The 20,659-nt window shown below is 50.3% G+C and overlaps 1 protein-coding gene across 7 annotated transcripts in view; it reads left to right on the top strand.

Annotated features, from left to right (window-relative positions):
- The window catches only part of MAB21L3 (mab-21 like 3), a 158,883-nt gene that overhangs the window by 17,457 nt on the left and 120,767 nt on the right, over positions 1-20,659 (top strand). The window contains exons 7-8 of one of the 7 annotated variants that reach the window (XR_008389856.1): positions 1,039-2,399; positions 3,236-4,545. The exons of 5 other annotated variants lie outside the window; for them this stretch is intronic. Coding sequence is in view for 1 of the 2 variants with exons in the window: in XM_037135127.2 (XP_036991022.2) it covers positions 1,039-1,272 (234 nt within the window). In the remaining variant the exon portion in view is untranslated. Of the gene's footprint in view, positions 1-1,038; positions 4,546-20,659 lie in introns of those variants that run through there. One more of the 7 variants, XM_037135127.2, reaches the window with a different exon arrangement.

Here is a 20,659-nt window from a genome sequence, read left to right as displayed (position 1 = left end):
CAGAGGTGCTGCTAAACGCCTCCCAGTGCATGAGACAGCCCCACAGCAGAGAACTATTTGGCCAAAATGTCAACAGGACCAAGAAACTTTGCAAACCACTTCTGACACATTGGATCAGTCATAGCACCTTCTCCATACACTGCACACATCTCTTTTTTTTTCATTTCAGTTGCATTTTTACCTTTCTTGAAATAACAAAGCATAATACACCGAAAATGTTGTGTATCTTCTTCCAGCTTTAATATTAAAATGGCTGCACAAAAATTCACCTATTTTGAATGCTCACTGATATGACAGCTGTTGCAATACAATCTAACAAAATTGTTTCGAATGAAGTTAAGCCAAGTAAGCACTACCAGACCCATTGTATGGAAAAGACTAAACAAGCTTTTTGGCCGACCCAATACTTGCGCAGGAGGATTGGCAGGGTTGGTTGGGGTTGGCAAGGGAGGGGATGATGCCCGAGTTTGTCTAACTGCTGGATAAGCCACGCTGGAGGCTGACCCAGTGCAGGGGGAGGCTGTGAGTTCGGTTTGGACATGCTGGCAGAGGACTTTCGGGTGTTCAAGAAATACCAGGAAAAGTCAGTGGAGAAGCCTGGGCTGGTGAAAGAGAACTGGGAGTGACTGTATTTCATGGGAGTTAAAGCCACTGTTGTGGAAGGAAGATAGTGTGAGAGGGCCTGGGGCTGAGAAACGCCAACATTCATAGGCAGGTTACGGAGGAGGTGAAGCCTGCCGGGGAGTAGCTGTAGTGCTGGAGCAACCCAGAGAGCCTGTTGGCTTGGAAGCCAAGTGCAGCTTAACTCCAGAGAGAGGGTGTGGAGGAGAGAATCGGAGCTTGCTGAAAGGCCAGGTGAAGCCGGGGCTGGACAAGGCTATTGGGTTTAGCAACATGCAGCTCACTGGGCCTTCAGCAGAGCAGCTTGCCCTGGGTGACCCTTTCCTGCCCCCTTCCAAGGTCACGTGAGCTCAGTGCTCCTGAGGATGCTGTCTCCAGTCGCCTCCTAGATGTCTGACCCTGCTCTTGCTCCTGCAGACAGTGCTCTTTTGGACTTGTGAGAAGTATCCCCACTCGAAGGACTGGCAGGTCTTCAGCAAAGGGCTGCTGCGCCTGGTGAGGAAGCTGCACCGCTGTGTGAGCCAGCACTTTCTGAAGCACTTCTTCGTGCGGAGCTGCAACCTCCTGCAGCACGCCAATGCGGCGGAACTGGACGCCGTGGCCCAGAAACTGGCCTTCTTCCTCAAGGACCCCCAGATCAGCCTGCCCTGAGGCTGCACCAGCCTGGAGGCTCTTGGACATTCTGTCTGGCTCACCTCTGCCTTGTTCCGGTCAGATGCCAGGTTCCCGCCCAGGACAGAGGCTGCTACGGCAGAGGAATTCACATTGGCCCAGGAGCGTGTCACTGGGAAAAGCTGCACCGTCAGGGTCTGCGTGGCCTCCCTGGAGCCAAGCAGCTGTCTCAGCCCTCACTACCTACCTCTCTCGGGGACAGCTCTCATCAAGCCTCCCCAAGCCACAGACCACAAACCAATGACATTTCTGAGTTTATTTTCCCCTGCTCAGGTGCTGACGGGGAGGATGGAGACAGAACCCCTGGAAGGCCAGGCATCAGCCTGCGGCCCAGCTGTGGTCCTCCAGCCCGCCAACCACGGGTTCGTCATTTTTCCATTTGTAAAATGGGACTGTTAATGTGCCTCCCTGCGGGCAGGGCTGTGCGGCCGTCCTGCTGCCTTTTCTAGGAGAAGGCACTGGACAAACACAAGTGCTGCTGGTTGGTTCAGTGGCCAGAGTTTGCATCCTGGATCAGCACCTAACCACTGATTAAATGATGGCTTCTGATATGTTAGCACATGTGTCTTTCCTGCCAGGTCTCCTGAACGGTGGTGCGAGGCTTGGGGCTCCGTCTGCTTCGCTGGCGTCCCCTCAGTAGGGAAAGGGAGGGTTAGATGATGGGGGCCGGTCAGATGTCAGGGCAGCTCTGTCTGCCCCCTGATCCCAGCCACTGGCCTCTCCTGGCTCCGCACACTGTGACTGAGGAGTGTTTATGAAGGAGCTCGTTGCTGTGACCTGCACAGAATGACTTGGGTGTCACTCACCTCGACACCTTCCTCTGCTCACTACGTTCACTCCCTTGTTCATCAATAAATACGTGCTCTGTAGGCACTGGGACTCCACCAAGCACGAGAGGACATCCCTGGTGGATGACGCCTTGTGGGGTAGACGGGAAATGGACAGCAGGTACATAAACGCTGTTGGCATAAATTATAGCAGGTGCCCTGGAGTGATCAACAGTCCTGAAATGGAGCCGCAGAGAGATCTTGAAGGATGAAGACGCAAATGACAGGAGGAAAAGGAAAGGGAGCCAAAGTCAGACTTGGAGGGGCCGCAGGAGTCAGGTCACTTGGCCTTGGGAAGCTGGTTAGGAATTTGCATTTTATTCTAAGATCAAAGGCGTGGCCTTTGGCCTCTCCCAGTATCATTCTGTCAGCTGCATTTTAAATACGTGCCTGTCCTCGTGTCTGCACAGAGAGGGGCTGGGGCTCCCATGAGGGGGGCCGGGGGGCAGAAGGCTCTCTAGCCCTGCGCCGTGAACTTCGATGTGGTCAAGGCCACCCAGCCTGTCATCAGCCAGGAGCCGTGGGAGTGCCGAGTGCTGGGTGGGATCAGCGGCTTCTCCTGGCATTTGCTTCCCGCCTCTCAACTCGGGAATCCTTTATCACGTACAACAGGCTCCCCAGATACGCCACATGAGGCTCCCCAAAGCATGACCTGCTGATTTTGTAGAAAGAAAAGCCACATTTGAAAATGAAAACATGAATTTTACAAAAACACTGTAAGCACTGGGGTCCCTGGGCTGTTCCACACAGGAAGTCATGGTTTTAAAATGTCGAAAGACAAAATTCTCCTCAAGCATATAGTGAGTTTAAAGTTGTGAAAACATGGACGGATGAGGAGCCCAATGTTTTATTAAATCATCAACACTTGCATTCAGATTCTCATATTCTTAGATCTTGGGAAATATTTTGAGAAGGTGGAGGATAATAGTGAGTTTTCAAAATTTTCATGATGAAAAGAGCTGAAGTAACTTTCAAAATAGCTCTGCAGTCACAGAATGCCAAAAACTGTAAACTGACTGCACCGTCGATTCACAATGTGCGCGTGTGTTTGGAGAGGGGTGGGAGGGGCATACTCCAGTCCCACGGAGGTAGATTCTTCCCATCTTTCCCTGCAGATCTGTGGTTTTTGCAGTAGGGCTGTCTGGAGATTCCTGCGTGTTCCTAGCACTGACCAGCAGAGGGCAGTAGAGGACCACACATGGAAACAGTCCGGCTTCTACCCAGTTCCTTTTCAGCCCAGCAGATGTCGTCCCCCTCAGCGCGGAACTTCACCTGGCTCCAAAAAACAAAAAACAAACGGGAGTCAGGGTCAGAGGATTCCAACTGATGCTAAGTTGTTTACCTTTCCCGCCATTTTTGGCTAAAATTCACAGTCGTTCTGCTTATAGCTCAGATTTAAAAAGAGCCTGAGCAAGTGTTGCCTATCCTGGGGACTGTGGAGTATTCAGCTCATAGTTTTGAAAAGCCTGATAATATTATTCTTCTATTATGTCCGCATTTGTTTTCATTCTCCAAAAGGTCTTCTCTATCCATCTACAATCTTCTAGGTGCAAGACCGCTTTACAGTCTCTTTAGTAGCATGCCGGGTATTCAGTCCCAGTAACCAGCCTGGTCGTATGTGCATTTTTGCTCCGAGCAAGCTGTTCAGCTCCCTAACTCTAAATCTCTCTTTCTTTATGGACACTATGATGGGCTGAATTGTATCCTTCTAAATTCCTCTGTTGAAGCCCCAACTCCCAATATGTCAGAATGTGACTGCTTTGGAGACAGGCTCTTTAGAGAGGTGATTGTGTCAAGATGAGGCCATTGTGGGGGTTGGGGTGCCCTCATCCAAGAGGACAGGTGTCCCTGAAATTAGAGGAAGAGAGGTCATGGACAGGTGTGCAAAGACAAAGGGCCGTCTCCAAGCCCAAGGAGAGAGGCCTCGGGAGAAACCAACCCTGCTGGCACCTTGACCTTGGCCTGCCAGGCGCCAGAGCTGTGAAAAAACGGTTTTCTGTTGTTTCAGCCACACAGTCGGTGGTACTTCGTTATGGTGCCCCTGGGGAAGTACTGCAGGCTTTGTGAGAGAATCCGCACCTCCTCCCCGTGATGAAGAGAATAAGTGGAATATTATTCTCTTCTGCCATAAGTGATGGATGTAAGAGGCTCTTTGTTTAGTTGAATGAGTGTTTAGTATTTTAGATGCCTATCCCTCATGGCCATCCGTCCATCTCTGCTATTCCTGATAACTACCTCCACCCCACAGATAAGTCCTTCGTGAAGAAAGTAGACACCATCACAGGGAAAACTTCTACAACATTCTATCACCACAGATTCCAGAAACCCATCTTTTCCCTTCTCTCTCTTGCCAGCGTGGAGGAAGCAAGCCTCCCGACTCCTCCGCATGCAGTGGGCTGACGCCTTCAAGCCTCTCGGGACCATCTTCCCTTCATTTCTGTGGCGTCCGCCGCCGCCTCCTGCAGGTCCCTGCCTCTCTCCTCCTCCGGTCTCTTGAGCTATTTTTACACACACGTCTCCACTTCCTCAGCTCTTCACACTTTTGTTTATTGTGGAAACTCATACAGGAGAGAGTCTAAGCAGTTTAAAGAAAAACAATAAACACAACATGCTCACAAAATGGGAAAAATAGCACATTGCCAGTACTTTAGAATTCTCCCAGGTGTCCCCTCCATTCTGGTGCCCCCTCCCTTCCTGACATAGGGAACCGTGATCCCAGATCTCATGTATACCATTTTGCTGCTTTTTTCAGTTTTACTGCCTACCATATTTCATTGAACCTAAGCCCCCAGCAATTGTAAGATGCATCACTATTTCATGTCTAAGAAAGGAAGGGTGCTACTCAATGTAATTGCCAGACACCACCGATTATGAGATGCATCCCAATTTTAGATTAAAATGTGAAAGGTATATTTTAGTATCAATAAAATACAACAACCTGTGTCATCCCAATGTCTTTTTAGTTTTGCCTGGTTTTGAGCTTTGAGTAAATGGAATCATACTGTTGAAGTCTTGTTTGATTTGCTTCCTGTGTCTACAGTCTGCGTTTTATACTCTCCCATGTGGGTGCAGGTGGTACTGGTATGTTCCTTTTCACTGCTGCATAGTATTCCACTGTGAGATGACACTACTTTATATATTTATGTTATTCTAATTGGGCATTTCGGTTATTTCTAGCTTTAGTGGTTTGAACTGTTTTGATACACATTCATTCTTATACATGTCTTTTGATGCACTCAAGTGTTTTAAGGGAATAGACACCAGAGTGAAATTTTAGGTTCAAAGAATATACGCATCTTTAAATTTACAAGGTAATGTCAACATATTTTCTAAAGTGATTCACCATTCTAATGTAGGTGAATCTTTGGTGACTTTCTCCATTATCACTGAGTACATTTTGTGTCTTTTTAAAAATATCCTTCTCTTTTCTTTGGGTCATGGGGACTTGACTGTACACTGTTTCCTAAAATTTTATAGTTGTGCCTTTCACCAGAGTTAGGAAGTGCCCTATTTTTCTTCCCCCAAAATGTCAGAATAATCTCTTTGTTCGAAAGCTTGGTAACACTCACCCACCCTTGGGCCTTGTGTTTTCTTTGTCAGAAGATTTTAAACTATTAATTCATTTTCTTTTAGGGATAAAGGATGTTCTAGTTTTCTATTTCTTCTTGAACAAGTGTTATAAATTTATATTTTTCTAGGAATTTATCCATTTCATCTAAGTTTTTAAATTTACTGGCATAAAATGTTCATAATGTTTTATTAATAATTAAAATTCTGTTCCTGTTTTATCATGATCTATTCATAATGTTTTATTATTATCTATTTAAATTCTGATGCATCTGTATTCATCTTTCTTGATAAATCTTTTAGACGCTTATCAAAGAAGCACTTGTTTTATTGATCATTACATGGATTTGTTTTCTGTTTCATTAGTTTCCATTTATATCTTCGGTCTTTTCCCTCCACTTTCTTTAGGTTTATTCCTTTTTATATAACTACTTAAATGCTCAGCTCAGAAATTCTCAGCCATTTTTGTGTCTCCGGTATGTCACCTTCCTGTTAATACCATTTTTGTGGAGTCCCACAGGTTTCTGTGTATTGTATTTTCGCCTTTCGGTTCTCTTCCTTTTCTAATTTCTACCATTTTCCTTTTCTGGCGCATGAGGGGCTCTGAATTTTTTTGAACAAATATTTTCTAGTTATGTTTTTGCTGTTGATTTCTAACTCAGTTGCAGCGTAGTCAGAGAAAGTGGCCTGCAGAGGCCTGACCCTCTGGTATTCGTTGAGGCCAGTGTTTTGAGTAGCACTTCCGCACTGTGCTCTGTGTGTACAAAGGGGGCATGCGAATTAACGCACTGAGCCACACCAGCCAGGGCTCGGGGTGTGCAAATGAAGACTTAATGTTTGGTGCATGTCCACCAGACCAAGCACTCCTCAGATTTTCTGTGGATTACAGATTTCCTTATGGCTGCATTTTCCAGCATCTACAGAGAGCGGGTTGTTTAAAAACATTTTCTGTGTAGTTCTGGCAAATGTTGGCTTACTGTGCTTTGAGGCTATATTATTAGGGGCATATAGGTTTAGAATTTTTATGTCCTCCCAGTTCACTGACGCTTTTCTCATTAGAAGGTGACCTGTTTTAACTACTATAAACATTTTGCCTAAACACTAATTTTTTTCTGTTAGTAACATAGTGACCCTACTTGTGCTGCTTGGCTAGTCTGTCTTTTTCCAATCCTTCACTTTCAATCAACTTGTATCTTCATGTGGCTGATAACTGTGTCTCCTGTAAACAGGACTGATTTTCTAAAACACCTCACCTGCAGCCGAGGTTGTTGACTCCAAAGTTTAGTGCATTGGCACCTCTTCTAATGGACCACGCCCTTGGACTTGCTGCTCTGTTGTCATTCACTTCCCATCTGACCCATTTTGTAAGTCTTCCTCTGCCCCTTGCCCCACTTCCCTGCCTTTGAAAAAAATGAATGTGCTTTCTTCTGCTTTTTCATTCATTCCCTGCCCCCACTAGTCTGGAAGACTTGTATCCCTCTCTGTCTTCCTGATGGTCACCAGGGCTATTTGCACATGTGGACGAACTTGTATGCACTAAAGTCAAATGTTAACTGATAACCTTTATTCTCTTCTTTGAAAGGGTCCTGGAAGGCTTGGCCCCTACAACCCCTCCTCTGGGGTTTCCTGCCATTGTGATCCGGGACTGTGGTTCCAGCCTGTTTGCCAGCCCCCCCCCTCACACACACACACACACACACACACACACACACACACAGTGCATGTTGTTATTTTGTAAAGTGCATGTTGTTATTTTGTAAAATTCACGTTTCCTTATTTTATTTACAGATCTGGCACATGCATTACCACTCTTTCTTGAATCTCGAATCTCCTACCAGGGGCCAGTCTCCTTCCCCTCCTGCCTGGGCCGTGTGCCCCCAGCATTCCCCGCCGTGGGTGTGCAAGAGTCGGTCTGTTTCTGTTTGTGGGAAACTGTCCTTATTCGCCCTCATTCTTGGAAAATAGTTTCTCTGAATGTTCAACTGTAGGTTCACAACCTTTTTCTCACCACATTGAAGATGTTTTTCCACTGTCTTCTGGCTTCTACTTTTTGCTACTAGTTCAACATGGGACTATTTGTGGTTTCTTGGTAGGGTGTCTGCTTTTCTCTGACCGCTTTTCATTTCTCTTCCTCCTCCACTCTGTCGCTGTCTCTCTCCCACCCCCAATCTCTTAGGCTTCCAGTATTCCTGGAAAATTATCAGCATTTAACATTGAGTGTTACCTGTTCTCTCTATATTTTATTCTAGAAGAAAATCAAATTTAGGTGTATAGTAGATTCATTCATTCTATCCACTCTATCTTTTTAATTTCTCTGTTATAATGTGCATCTTTTTATCACTCAGACCTGCGTTCTCAATAATTTATGTGGTCCTACCTTCTAGTTGACTAATTCCTTCTTCAGCTGAATCTCATTGAATATTTAATCCATCTATTGTGTATTAATTTTAGGAGGCCTGTTTGGTTATTTCTCAAACCTCACTGTACATTCTTTAAAATCTCTTGTTCCTGCTCATGATTTATAGCTTCCCTTTTATTTGTTTAAACATAAGAAATAGACTTGTTTTTTATTCCATGCTGAAATCCCAATACCCAAAATCTTTGACCAGTTGTTTCTGCTGTCTGTTTTGTGTTTGTTGTTGTTATTATTATTATTATTAATTATTATTTTGCTGATTGTCAGCCATAGGGCTTCTGTGTGTTTTATAAAATTTTAATTGTTCTTTTTTCTTAAAGCTTTATTAAAACAACCCAAAACCATTTAAATTATATTTAAATGTTAGAGACTTTTCAAGCCAACAAGTAGATGAACTAGAAGACATTTGAGACCAGCTTGTGATTACAAACTCAGGGAGGAGGGGTTTCCCCTCACCCAAAGCCAAGGTCAGGCAAGTTAGCTGCCTTTTTCTTGGCAGATTTATTCCTTACTCACCCTTCTTCGGAGGGCATGGCCGCCCAGCTCCCAATTTACGCAGAGAAACACCACTGGACTTTTCACGTGGGCAGGCCCCCGATGTGCTCCTGTGTCCTCCAGACTCGCCCAGCTGCCAGTGCAGGGTCCGTGACTCTGAGAGTCCTCAGCTCCTCAGGGCGAAAGCAGACTTGGATGTTCACTCGCCTGCCAGGGCTTCTGATGCTGCTGCGTTGTTGGAGTCAGTGAATTTGTTACTGTCATTCTATCTCAGAGAGATAATGATGAAGGTTTCAAAATACATATTTAAGCCAGGATTTTAGCTCATCAGCTGGGAGGGTCACCCAGAGCGCTTCATGTTCTAACCCACCAGGTGTGTCGTGGCCGGGCCGAAGCCAGCTGGAAATTTTACTCCAGTAGGAACTCAGACGTGGCTCCCGCCCCCTGCGCCCATGCCGTGCCACATATCACTTCTCGGTTCCCATCTCACACCACCGCCCCAAAGCCCTTGGCGCTGCTGGCCTTTCCTCCTCCCTCCCCTCTCCTCTGGGGCCTGTGAAACTGCTCCCTTGCTTCTCGTTCTGCTCCTTGGTCTCCCCCCATCCCTTCTCGGCCCCCCCACCCCCGCACAAATGTCACTCCTCCCTCCAGGGCTCAGTCCTGGGCCCTCTGCTTTTCTGACTCCACACACTTGGCCTAAACAATGGTACCCACTCCTGTGGCCCCAAGTGCCACCTCTAAGCCCCGGTGTCCTGGCCTCCAGCTCCAGGCGGCCAGTCTCGTGCACTCCAGGATTCCTGCAGATGACCGGATGTGCCGTGAGCAGTTCCAACTTCACGTGTGACTGTCCCCGTATCTGCCCTGGTGGCCTCGTGGGATTCTTACAGAAGCTTCTTCAAGCTGACACTCTACTGATCATCAGTAGCTTTGATATATAGGAGGAAGCATTTCTATTTTTTCCTAATTGTAAAAAAGGAATCTCTTTTTTTAAAAAAAAACCCTGCGCATCACTCTTTCCATTGCCCAACATGTCCAGGGACTGGAGAAAAACAGATTGGTCAAATGGGGGTGGGGGCGTGGGCAACCAAAATGAGAGGAAAAGTAGAAAACCAATTTAAAGTGGAAAATATGGTGGGAAAGCTAGCCTAAGGAGAATTTTTTACAGGTCACATATCAGCTGTGATTCTGTGATATTTCTGTAACTTGTGTAAAGCCCAGCGACGTCACTGAGGGACCGTGTGATCAGACAGCACATGTGGTGGACTCTGAGATGTGCCACCCAGGTCCCTCCGGACGGAATAAAGGAATGAGGACTCACCTTCCCAGGTCCTGGGAGGGTGGCCCTTCGCTGTCATCTGCTTTGGGGATAGCCTCAGCCCAAAGGTCACTGCGTTGCCCAAGGTCACTCCCCACTTCCCAGGGCAGGCCAGGCCCTGGACTGACCGACGTGGGTGTGCAAGAGCCTGGCCCTAGGGTCACCTCTGACAGACGCCTCCAGCGTTCCTGGTGAAATGGCCGAAGCCTCTGTCAGTCCTTCGTCACGGCTCAGTTTTCTCCTCCCCTTGGTCCAGCATCTTCCTTCCCCGTGACATTTTCTGTTGATCGGTGTTGATCTCAGGATCATCCCAACTTGACCTCTCGCTGCCATCTCTGTCCCAGAGCTGCCCTCCGGGGACCCCGAGCTATCACAAATGGACCGAGTCCACTGGCGTCCAGAGGGGACCCAGCTTGGCCACTCACAGCTCCGGGATCTTGCGCAAGTCTCTTCATCTCTCAAAATGCTTTTCCTCACCTGAGTATCAAACATGCGCTGGCTTGCCCAGGGTCACCCAGCCCTGGGATGGAATTTCAGCTCTGCCACTTACCAGCTGGTAACTTTGGTTATGACTCAACCTGGCAAGAGCTCAAGTTCTCTGTCCGTAGACTGGGTAGAGATTATGTCTTTTACCCCATGGAACCCCCGGGGTTCATGAACCCTACAGCGGATGAGCAAATGAAGCTTCCAGCAGGGATGGTGTGGGTTCTCACCAAGGCCCACAGTTTTGGCTTAAGCATCTGCTGGAACAAACAATGCCCGATTACTTTAGAGCTTCAAGCGTCTTGACACGGTCTTCGGTACCCCAGGGACTGCCTTGTCTTCGCGGATCAGTCTTTCAGACCATGTCAGCCCCCTGCCCACAACCCCCAGTCATCTCCCATCCCTCTCGTACCCAAAGCCCTGGGTAACCGGGAGCCCCACCTGTGAGCCTGCCTTCTGTCCCACACTCATCTTTAGCCAAACTGCGACCTTGCTCTTCCTAGAACACTCCACGCGTGACCTGGGACTTCTGTGCTTGCCGCTCCCTCTGTCTGGAGACCTGCCCTAGTTTCTTACATAAAATAGCATCCCTGGCTCCATCCCTTCTCCCCCTGTGTTGACATGATCTACCCTGGTTCTCTGCTTGCTTTCTCTCCATAGCACGTGGCACCACCGGGATGGTCTGTCTGTCTGTCTGTTTGTCTAGCTAACTCACACCCACCAGAGTGAAAGCTTCATGGGGAAGGGACTTTATCTGTATTTTCAGGGTTGTATATGTACAACCTTAGGCATATAGTAAGTGTCCGGTACCTGGGGTGTTGAATGAAAATGTTTGCAAAACTCCTTCCAGTACTATCCATTCGGGTCTCAAGGTTCTTGGACTTTCACATGTATCTGTTGTTGTTGTTTTTCTTTCCTTAAAAGCAACACGATCCTAGAATTTTCTAGCCTGAGGCCTTGACACTGAGGGCGGAGGAGACCGGTTGGGCTCAGACCCCAGACCCGGAGCCGTTTGCAGTTGGGATCTAAATGCTTTTCCTTTCAGAAGCCCCAAAGCTTCTAAAATGCAAACCCAAGAAATGTGGGACGTGAAATCTAACTTGAACTTTGGCCGGACATACGTTTCCGGTGCCTCCTCTCCCTGCGCCCTCTGCTCTGCATTGCGCCCCTGGCCCCCCACCCTGTTTCCTCTCTCTGGTCCACCAAACGTCAGCACGGGTGGGGGCCCTTGTGGGACGTGGGGACTTGCCTATGTTCTCTCCTCCACCCACCAAAAAGAAAATTGAAAGAGACCGGGCACTTCCGTTCTCCGAATTCGGAATAGCTTGGTGGGTTCATATAAAACATGGGAATGTGGGAAAATTGGACAAAATAACCCCAATCACCACAAAGAAGAGGCAGAGACCAAAAGAAGAGAAAAAACAGTTTGCACAAACTTTTCTCAGCCCAAATTGAACTCTTGATTTCCCCTGTCAAATGTGCGCCTCGCCTGAGTAAATGGGGTCATTATCCAACGGCTCACTTCAGCGAGAACCCAGGGCTTGTCCTCGAGCCCCTTCTTTCCGTCACCCACCGCCTCCGATCCGCAGCAGGTCCTCCGGGCTCCACGGTCTGAACACAGTGCGAGCCTGACTCCCCCCTCGCTGCTGCCACCCCCAGCAAGGCTTCCTCCTCTCCTTCCCGGGCCGCTGAGAGATCTCTTCACCGGTTTCCTCGAACCCGCTCTCAGCCCATCCCGTCAGCATGTTCCCCACACGAGCCAGAGTGGTCTTTTTTTTTTTTAAATCCTCTCCCAAGGAAATGTTTATTGATTTTCAGAGGGGGCCACACATGCCCCAACCAGGGACCGAACCCACAACCTCGGTTTGTGCCCTTGACCTGGGATCGAACCTGCAACCTTTCAGTATATGGGACAACGCTTCAACCAACTGATCCACCCGGCCAGGGCCACAGTGGTCTTTTCAACATGGACATCAAATCCCCACTCAAATCCTCCAAATAGTTTCCCATTCCTCTCTGAAAAGTCTGAAACTCTCTACGAGCCCCCAGGATGTTCCTCCTGCCCATCTCTCTGCCCTTGCCTACCACCCCGTCCTTCATTTCATCCCTGCAAAACCACCAAGCTCACTCCTGTCTGCCCCCGCAGGTTGTCAAAGCCCACCCCTCCCTGGCAGTCTTAACCCCTCATCTGTCCCCATGGTGGGGTGCCCAGGCCCCGTTGGAATGTAAGCTCCCCGCGGGCACAGAGTTGTCTCGTCCGCCACTGGACCTGCACCCAGAACAATGGCTGGTGCACAGTAAGTGTCCAGTGAGTGTTCGTGTTGGATGGTTGGATGAAGGAGTGAATGTTGCTGCTCCGTGAAGGCGTCTGCTTCACAGCAGGGCCCGGACTTGCACCCAGGTCTTCTGACTCTCAGGCCAGGTTTTTCCCTCTACAAAGTAACACTTTGAAGGTTGCAGAATCACCTCTTTAACTGCAGAGAAAGGAAAATGACCTCCGGCTCCAGCAGCCTCTTTTCCAGGAAGGACCTGGTCCTCCTGCGGCAGGAGGGCCACTCACGCTGCGGAGGGGCCAGCGGTGCAGCCAGCCTCCCGGCCCCCACCAACGGGGACGCTGCGGCACACTCACTGTGGCCACCGCGGCTGCTGGACACAGCCAGCTCAGCTGGATCCCATGCAGGCGCGTGTGCACTGTTTGAGCACCACACACACACACACACACATGTACATGCACTTTGCATTTAAACAAAGCACATCAGAAAGGAGTTCAGGCTTTGCCCCTCCCTTCCTGCCAAGCAGTGGTGACAATGGGTGGTGGTCTTGGCAGAAGGCCTCTGTTGCCTCCTCTTTGTCTCTGGGTCTAGACCATCCATTTCCTCTCATTGAGCCAGCTTTATTTCTGGCCGTGCGACTTTCTTGTGTGCGCTTGGACATTCGGCTCCCAGACTTCTAGCCTGTGCCTCTCCTGCCGGGGCCCAGCTCTTGGACACAGAGCACCAATGACCAAGTGAGACGTGAACCTGTGTGGGACTGTGTCGGTGTAAAGGAGCAAAGTGCCTTAATGATCCAGTGCAGACGCCTGGTGATCATGCAGTTAATTAGTCACCTCCCTCTCCAGGGTGCAGAGGGACATTAGGGTATTGGGTGGAGTGCCGGATGAGTGGCATGGTCCCGAATCAGTGCCCGAACATGTGGTTTCCGACCCGGGACCAGGTGAGCAGCCCAGACTGTGCTGGGATGGTGAACAGCATGGTTTGGGACATCAGATGGTGGTGGCAGTGGGGTGAGGGGACCAAGGGGGCTGAGCTCTGGGCTCCTGAGCATCTCTCCATCATCACAGGCCTCCGTGGGGCCATCCCCTCGTCTAGCTCTTTCCTCTCGGGCCTCCTTCCAAGGTGTCTGTCCACACAGTGAGACGGAGGGGCATCAGCAAAGCTCACTACCCTTGGCTCTCTGATCAGGGGCTACACGACTGGCCTGTGCCCTTGATGACCAGGACGCCGGCCCTTGGAAGAGTGATGAGGGACAAGAGGCGGGGGTGGGGCATGGGTGTCCACCCCCCTCTGCTCACGTCGGTCCGGGTCACGTTCTCAGAGGGCTGGGCTGGAGGGGCAGATGGAAATGGTCCGGAAGGACCGGTCTGCGGGGCGCTGTGGATCTGAAGCAGCAGGTGGCGCCCACGGCGCCTCTTTGCAGGAACCAAGCTGGCTGCAGAGCTCAGACCACAGGGAAGATTCCGCCATCGAGGAGCAGGCGGGGACACTGCGGGCCTCGCCAGCCCGCACCCTGCGAGTCACCATGCCCCTGCGGGTGCTCGCCGGGCAGCCTCCGCCCCTGCCAGCTCTCAGTTCTCCAGGGGGCGCGCTACCTCCGCCCACAGCGGCCCCTACCTGAGCCCCGCACCTTCCGTGTGACCCTTCAGCTCAGCGGGCGCCAGGGCTAACTGGGCTCCCTGCGGCCCCTCTTTTCAGTGTGTGTGGGCGGAGGGGTTTATTGCACCAAGGGGGCCAAGGCCACCCCAGCGCAGGCATGCGCTCCTTCCTGCGCATACATCTATGTTGCTGTGGTGAGCTCGACCACCTCCCCTGCAGGATTGGGGGGGACCCAGGAAAGGGGGGAAAGCTGCCCTGGCCTTGCGGGCTCGATTTTCTTAAATAACATCAGGAGGAAAAGGGGAGGGAGACCCCAGGTGTCCTGAAAAAAGGGTCGAGGAGAGAATTGGGGGCTGGGGGAGCTGACCCAGGAAAGGAGAGGTCCTCACGCGCTGATGCTTCCCGTGTGCCAGGCACACTCTGGGGACACTTTATGAGTCGTCTCATTTAACCCCCTCAGCAGCCCTTTGAGGTCCGGAGGCATTTTGCTGGTGAGCATCTGGAGGGCCCCCCAGGTCGCCCTGTTGGAGTGAGCAGAGGCGTGTTTTGTGCATTTGTCCTCATGAATTTCTCCCAGTGCCAGTGACCACAGAGAGAGGGGAGACAGACAGAGGAGAGGCCATGTTGGACCAGGCCCGGGGCTCTGGAAGCCTCACCCCTTCCCGCTGGCTTTGCAGCCCCTTGAGCTGGACGGCACCAAGAGAGAGGGGGAGCTGGCAGGGAGCGGCCTCTGCTCCTGACCTGGGACACTCTTCACGTGGATGTGGTGAAGGTCCTGAGGGAAGGGGGCCGGTGGAGCACGTGGGGCAGAGGTGGGAGAGGGAGCCCATCTTCGAATTTGCCCTGGGCTAAAATTTTCCAGTACACCTTCGACCCCTGTGAAAAGAATCCTCAAAACTCACTTTCACAGGAGTTAATCATTCACGTTCTGCACGGGCCAGGTGACCTTTGCCCTGTGCTTGGCATTTTGTTTGCTTTTCTTAAAAGTCCCGGAGTCCCGCGTAATTGCACCAGCATCCTTGAGGTGAGGCGGGGGGAGTTTGGGTGCGATGCACGGCTTGGTTTCCTCCCCGCCTTCCGTCTCCCGGAGTCTGGGAGCATCTCTCAGTGAGAGGTTCTGGGTTCCGCTCCTACAGCTGTAGCCCGTGTGGGGTGGGGGACGACCACCCACCCTGCCCTTGGTTCCTTCCGGGTTTGCTCTCATCTCGGGTGGCAGCTAGTCTTACCAGCGGAGATCATTCTCTCTTTATTCTTTTAATTGAATTTATTGGGATGACATTGGTTAACAAAATTATATAGGTCTCAGGTGTACAGTTCTATAATACATGATCTGTATGTCATATTGTCTGTATACCACCCCAAATTAAGTCTCCTTCCACCACGTTTTTCCTTCTTCTACCTCTCCCCATCCCCCTTTCCCTTTGCTCATCACCATATTGTTCTGTATCTGTGGCTTATTTTTGTTTAATCCCTTTACCTCTTTCACCCAGCCCCCCGCCCCCTCCCCTTGACAGCTGTCAGTCCAGAGATCCTTTTCTTTATTTCATGGCTACAGGTCCCTAGTCAGCTTTGTACATAGAGAGATACCAGTTAGAGGCTTTTCACTTTTAACATCCCACTCACCTGAGAGTTAATTACCCTCCTACAAAAGTTAGGGGGGGGGGCAAATTGGCTGTGTGACCTCGGGCAAGCCACCCAGCTTCTCTAGGTCTCAGAGTTTCCCTCCATACAGAGGAGCAGTGGGGTCCAAGTCCCCTCCCCAGACTGGTGCCCTGCGGCCTGCAATCCGGAAGGCTGTTATCAAAGGCAAACCCAGCTCCACTGACTATTTTTGGCTCAGTGATGAGAGAGCTTGTCTGCCACACCCAAATCTCGGACGTCCTGACAGCCGGCTGGACACTTTCACAAGGCATCCCACTGAGCATTCAGACTGAAGGTGCTCCGACCAAACACACCACCCCTCTCTCCCTCCCTTCTTCTTAGCCAACTCCTCTGATTACCCCTTTTGTCTCTCTGGCTCCCCGGGCTGGGAACCTCGGTAATGCCTTTGAAGTCTTGTATCCTTCAGTCTCACGTTCATTTGGCTCCTGCTCTCAGCTTCTACCCAGTCCAGGCCCTTGTCTCCTCTCACGTGGGCGTGGCCGCTGCCCTGAACACCCTCAGCAGCATCCCTGCTTCCATTCTCTATGCTGACTCCTGCAAGGTGTCACCACCAGATCTACCGCACCAGCCCACAGCCCCCGTCAGCCTGCCCTCTCTGCAGACCTTTGAATGGGTTTCTGTGGCCCACCGAACGCTCAGCTGCCCTTCAGGCCTCCGAGACGCAGGCCTAGCCTCACTCCCCTGCCAGCCTTACCCTGCACTTCAGCCACACAGTCGCCCCTCTCTCACAGCCCAGCTGTCTGTCTGTCCCCACATTCTTCCTGTTCTGCCTGTGGCACACACAGCTCCCATAGCTGGCCGTGAAACTGCCTCTTCATCAAGACCCACTGCAAATGCTGCTCTGTCCCTGAAACATTCCCGGAGTCCCCCAGTGAGGATCAATTTCTCATTCATTCATTCAGTCCGTGAACACTGACAGAGCATCACTATGTGCCTGGCCCTGGTTTTCAATGGCGAATAAGACACTTGAGTTCCTCCTGCTCTCAGGGAGCTTACTGACGGAGGGGGACAGAACCTAAACAAGCAAGCAAACAAACAGAAAGTTGCAGGTTCCAGTAAGTGCTAGAGAAGAACTTCTCGATTCACCAGCCTTCAGTATGGTCTACTGGTAACACGGCTCTCGGTGAGAAAATCCGACCCTTGAACCCTCAGAGGGCAGAATCGGAGTCTCGTTTCCATGGCGTCCATGTTGCTGAGTCTCATCTCCTCTGTGTAGCAGCCCCTCCGTGTGTGTGTGTGTGTGTGTGTGTGTGTGTGTGTGTGTGTGTAAGGGAGAACTGACTTTTTCTTACTCCCCCTAAAATGCTTCCTTGTAGGGTTGCACCAGGCTTTATTGCTTCAAGCCTAGGAGCCCACAGTTGCTTCCTGAGAATCATGCTTGATGCCCCACATTCCCAGAAAAAATATGGTGAATCATCTCTCGCCCTTTGTCATGCTTTGCTAGTGTCAGTAGGTGACACGTGATCTGCCCGTACTCTGCTCACCAAACAGACGGCAGGGGCTCCACACACTTCCCCCTTAGCCTGCCACCCCCTTCTGACACAGGCTCAGACTCAGTGTTACTTCTTCTGTGCCTTCAAAACTCACCCACCCCCATGCCAGACATTCCCGTGGGGCCGCGGTGGTAGGACGTGACTCGGCCTTGGGACGTCACGGCCGGAATCAAGCCTCTGGAAACCAACATGAAGGGATTTCAGCAGGGTCAGGCCTGCGCTGACCAGTGGGAAACACCCTCGCCCCGGCTTGTCCGAAGTTTCCAGATGGCTTCGAGGGTTTCAGCAGAAGTTCCTGCTGTATCGTGGGATGTTGCTCCGTTTTAAAATCAAGTCCCCTAAACATGGCCTTTGGCCATCAAGATCTACTTCTTGGATAAAGAGAGGATACAAGCGGTTGCTTGCACACACCCCCCTCCAGAGATGTGCTGTGTGTCCACTGAACTGAAAAAGGGAGGAGAGATACAAATACAGGACCAGCCTTCATTAGCACCATTCTCCTCACTGTGTTCCTGGCACCTCGCCCGCCCTTCCCGACCACGTCAATTAATCAGACCCCGGTGGGTCTCTTCTCCAGTTTCTGTTCTGTCCTCCTCTCCTAACCCAGGTGCTTTTTTGAAGAGGGTGGGAATGGGGGCAGAGGGTCTCTCAGATAAATGTCTTAAAATTGCAGGCAATCGGAGCAAATAGAATGGGATACTCAACAATCTCCATTCTTGCTCCCCTGCCCCCCCCCCCCCTGCGTACTTGAACTGTGTTGGAATACTCCCTTAGCTTACAGAAGAAGTAATCACAGCATGAAAAAAGAAGTCTGCAGAGCAGATTTTTAAGGGACGGTGGAAGCCTCTGCTGTGGGCGAACCGGGCCCCCAGTGTCTCGGAGAGTTACCGCAGTTGCCAGGAGCTGTGTCAGAGCTCCCCGCCCCGCCCCCCGCCATGCGTGCTCAGTCATGCGGAACACCTCCCGCTCGGCCAGGCCCCCACAGCCCCTGGCCTTGATCAGAGCTGCCCCTGGATTCACTTTCCATCTGGGAGACACAGAGTTTCATTGCCGTGGCCATCTGCGGCAGAAGCCCAGAGCCAGGAGCAAGTTCATGAGAACCTCTGCCAACAGGGACCGCCCACTGGGGGCCCAGCCTGTGGCTTGGCTCTGCTCACTAAGGTGTGCAAGGACCTTTCGCCTCTGCAAGACGCAGTTGCCACATCTGGGAAAAGGGGACCGATCATGCTCACCTCATAGAGGTGTTGTTGAGAAAGCCACGAGAAATGTCCTTGAAAGCACAGTGCCAGGGCTGGTTGCTGTCCTCACTGAGCTAACATGTACACAAAACTTCGCAATTTCCAAAACTTGGTTGTAGAAGTGAACTTACAGGAAAACTGACTGGTGTGCGTGTGTGCAATTCTATGACTTGTAAAGCATGCGCACGTTTGTGTGACCATCACCACAGCGAGAATATGGAAGAGTGTCATTATGCTCCCGGTGAGGGACTTTCGTCCTGGTACTGTGGTTTAACGTCCTGGCACCACAGTTTAAACTGTGGTTTAAACCCACTGTCACTGGGTTTAATTTGCTAATATTTTGCATCTCTGTTTATGAGGGCCATTGAACTGAAGTTTTCTTCTGCTGCCTTTGTGGGGTTTTGGAATCAGGGTAATAATGCTGGCTTCATAAGATAGGCTGGGAAGAGTTTCCTCTTATTCGTTTTTTAATTTTTAAATTTTCAATCATGCAGTGGACATACAATACTGTATTCGTTTTAGATGTACAACGTAGTGATTAGACATTTATATTCCTTACGAAGTGACCACCCTGGTAAGTTTCGTGTGTTTCTCTGCTATTTCCTCTTATTTCTCCTTGAAATGTTTGCCAGAATTCACCCGTGAGACTGTGTGGGCCCGGAGATTTGTTTTTTGTAGGGTTTTTAACTGTGGATCCATTGTCTTTCATCATTACAGAACTATCGAGATCTTCTATTTCACCATCACTGAACTGTAGTTTGTCCCTTTCATCTAAACAGTCAGACTTGTGAGTGTGGAGTTGTTTGTAGTATTCCCTTACTCTCTCATTCATTAATGTCTGCAATGCCTGGAGGGGCATCCTTCTTTCATTCCTGATATTAGTACCTGGTATCTTTCCTTTTTTTAAATCAGATGTTTATCAATTTCATTGATTTTCCCTATTGTTCTGTCTTCGGTTTCACTGATATTGCCTCTTGTTTGGTTGTTTCCTTCCTTCAGGCTGACGGTGTCCTCCTGTTCTGGTCCCTTCAGGTACAGGCTTAGGTGGCTGATTGGATACCTTTCTTCTGTTCTAACATAAACATTTAATCCTATAAGAGTCCCCTTGAGCCCCACGTTAGGGCCAACCCATACATTTTGAAATGTTCTGTTTTCATTTTCATTCGTTTCCAAATATTTTCTCATTTTCCTTGAGACTTCCTCTCAGGCTAATGGATTCTTTTAAGTGTTTTGTTTAATTTCCAAGCGTTTAGAGATTTTTTTTCCTACATATGCTTTTATAACCATTAAACCTAGGAAAACTGCAGGTATCTAGAGAAGCCATTATTTAAAAAACTAAATAACTTATTGAATGCCTACTGTGTGCAGAGTGCTAGGTTAGGCGCTGCTCTGGGACCATGGCTGCATGAGATTCAGCTCCAGCCTTCCAGGAACTGACCATTCAGGAGGGAACCCGAGATGCTCATGCAAACCAGTGGGATTCATGGTGGACGATGCCGCATGCTTCATTCTGGTGCAGGGCAGCGTGGTGACTGGGGTCTCTTCCAGCTGAGGCGGTCAAGGTCAAGAGTGTGAGGTGGGCCTTGAGAATGGGTAGGACTTCTATTGTGAAGGCCTTGGGGGAGGGCCGTTTCCACTTAGAGGGAACTTGGCCTGGCAGTGGCAGTAGCTCATGCCCTGTGACCTCCCCCCCCCCCCCAGTGCCCAGCTGAGCCTGCTGCCACTCAGCATACGTGGCCTGCTCGACTTGCACTCCTCTGGGGCGTCGACTCCTCAGACCCACTAAATTAAGGACCTTCCAAAAGTTGAAGGCAAGGTGGGGTCAGAGCAGGGAAATGGCGGAGCCCTCCGCTGCCGCTTGCTGCTGGGACACACTGGGTTCCGGTCCAATCGCCCACTCCCTTGCTTGTCTATCCGCACATAAATGCGCGACCACGGTCAATCCTCAGCCCTGCTCCCTCGCTCGGTCGCTTGCTCGGTCGCTCACTAGGTCCAACT

The sequence above is a fragment of the Artibeus jamaicensis genome, unplaced genomic scaffold (genome assembly GCF_021234435.1).
Source record: "Artibeus jamaicensis isolate MK-2021 breed Jamaican fruit bat unplaced genomic scaffold, CSHL_Jam_final scaffold_1689, whole genome shotgun sequence".
NCBI lineage: Eukaryota > Metazoa > Chordata > Mammalia > Chiroptera > Phyllostomidae > Artibeus > Artibeus jamaicensis.
Note: the sequence above shows the minus strand (reverse complement) of the source record. Positions and strands in the feature narration are given on the sequence as shown.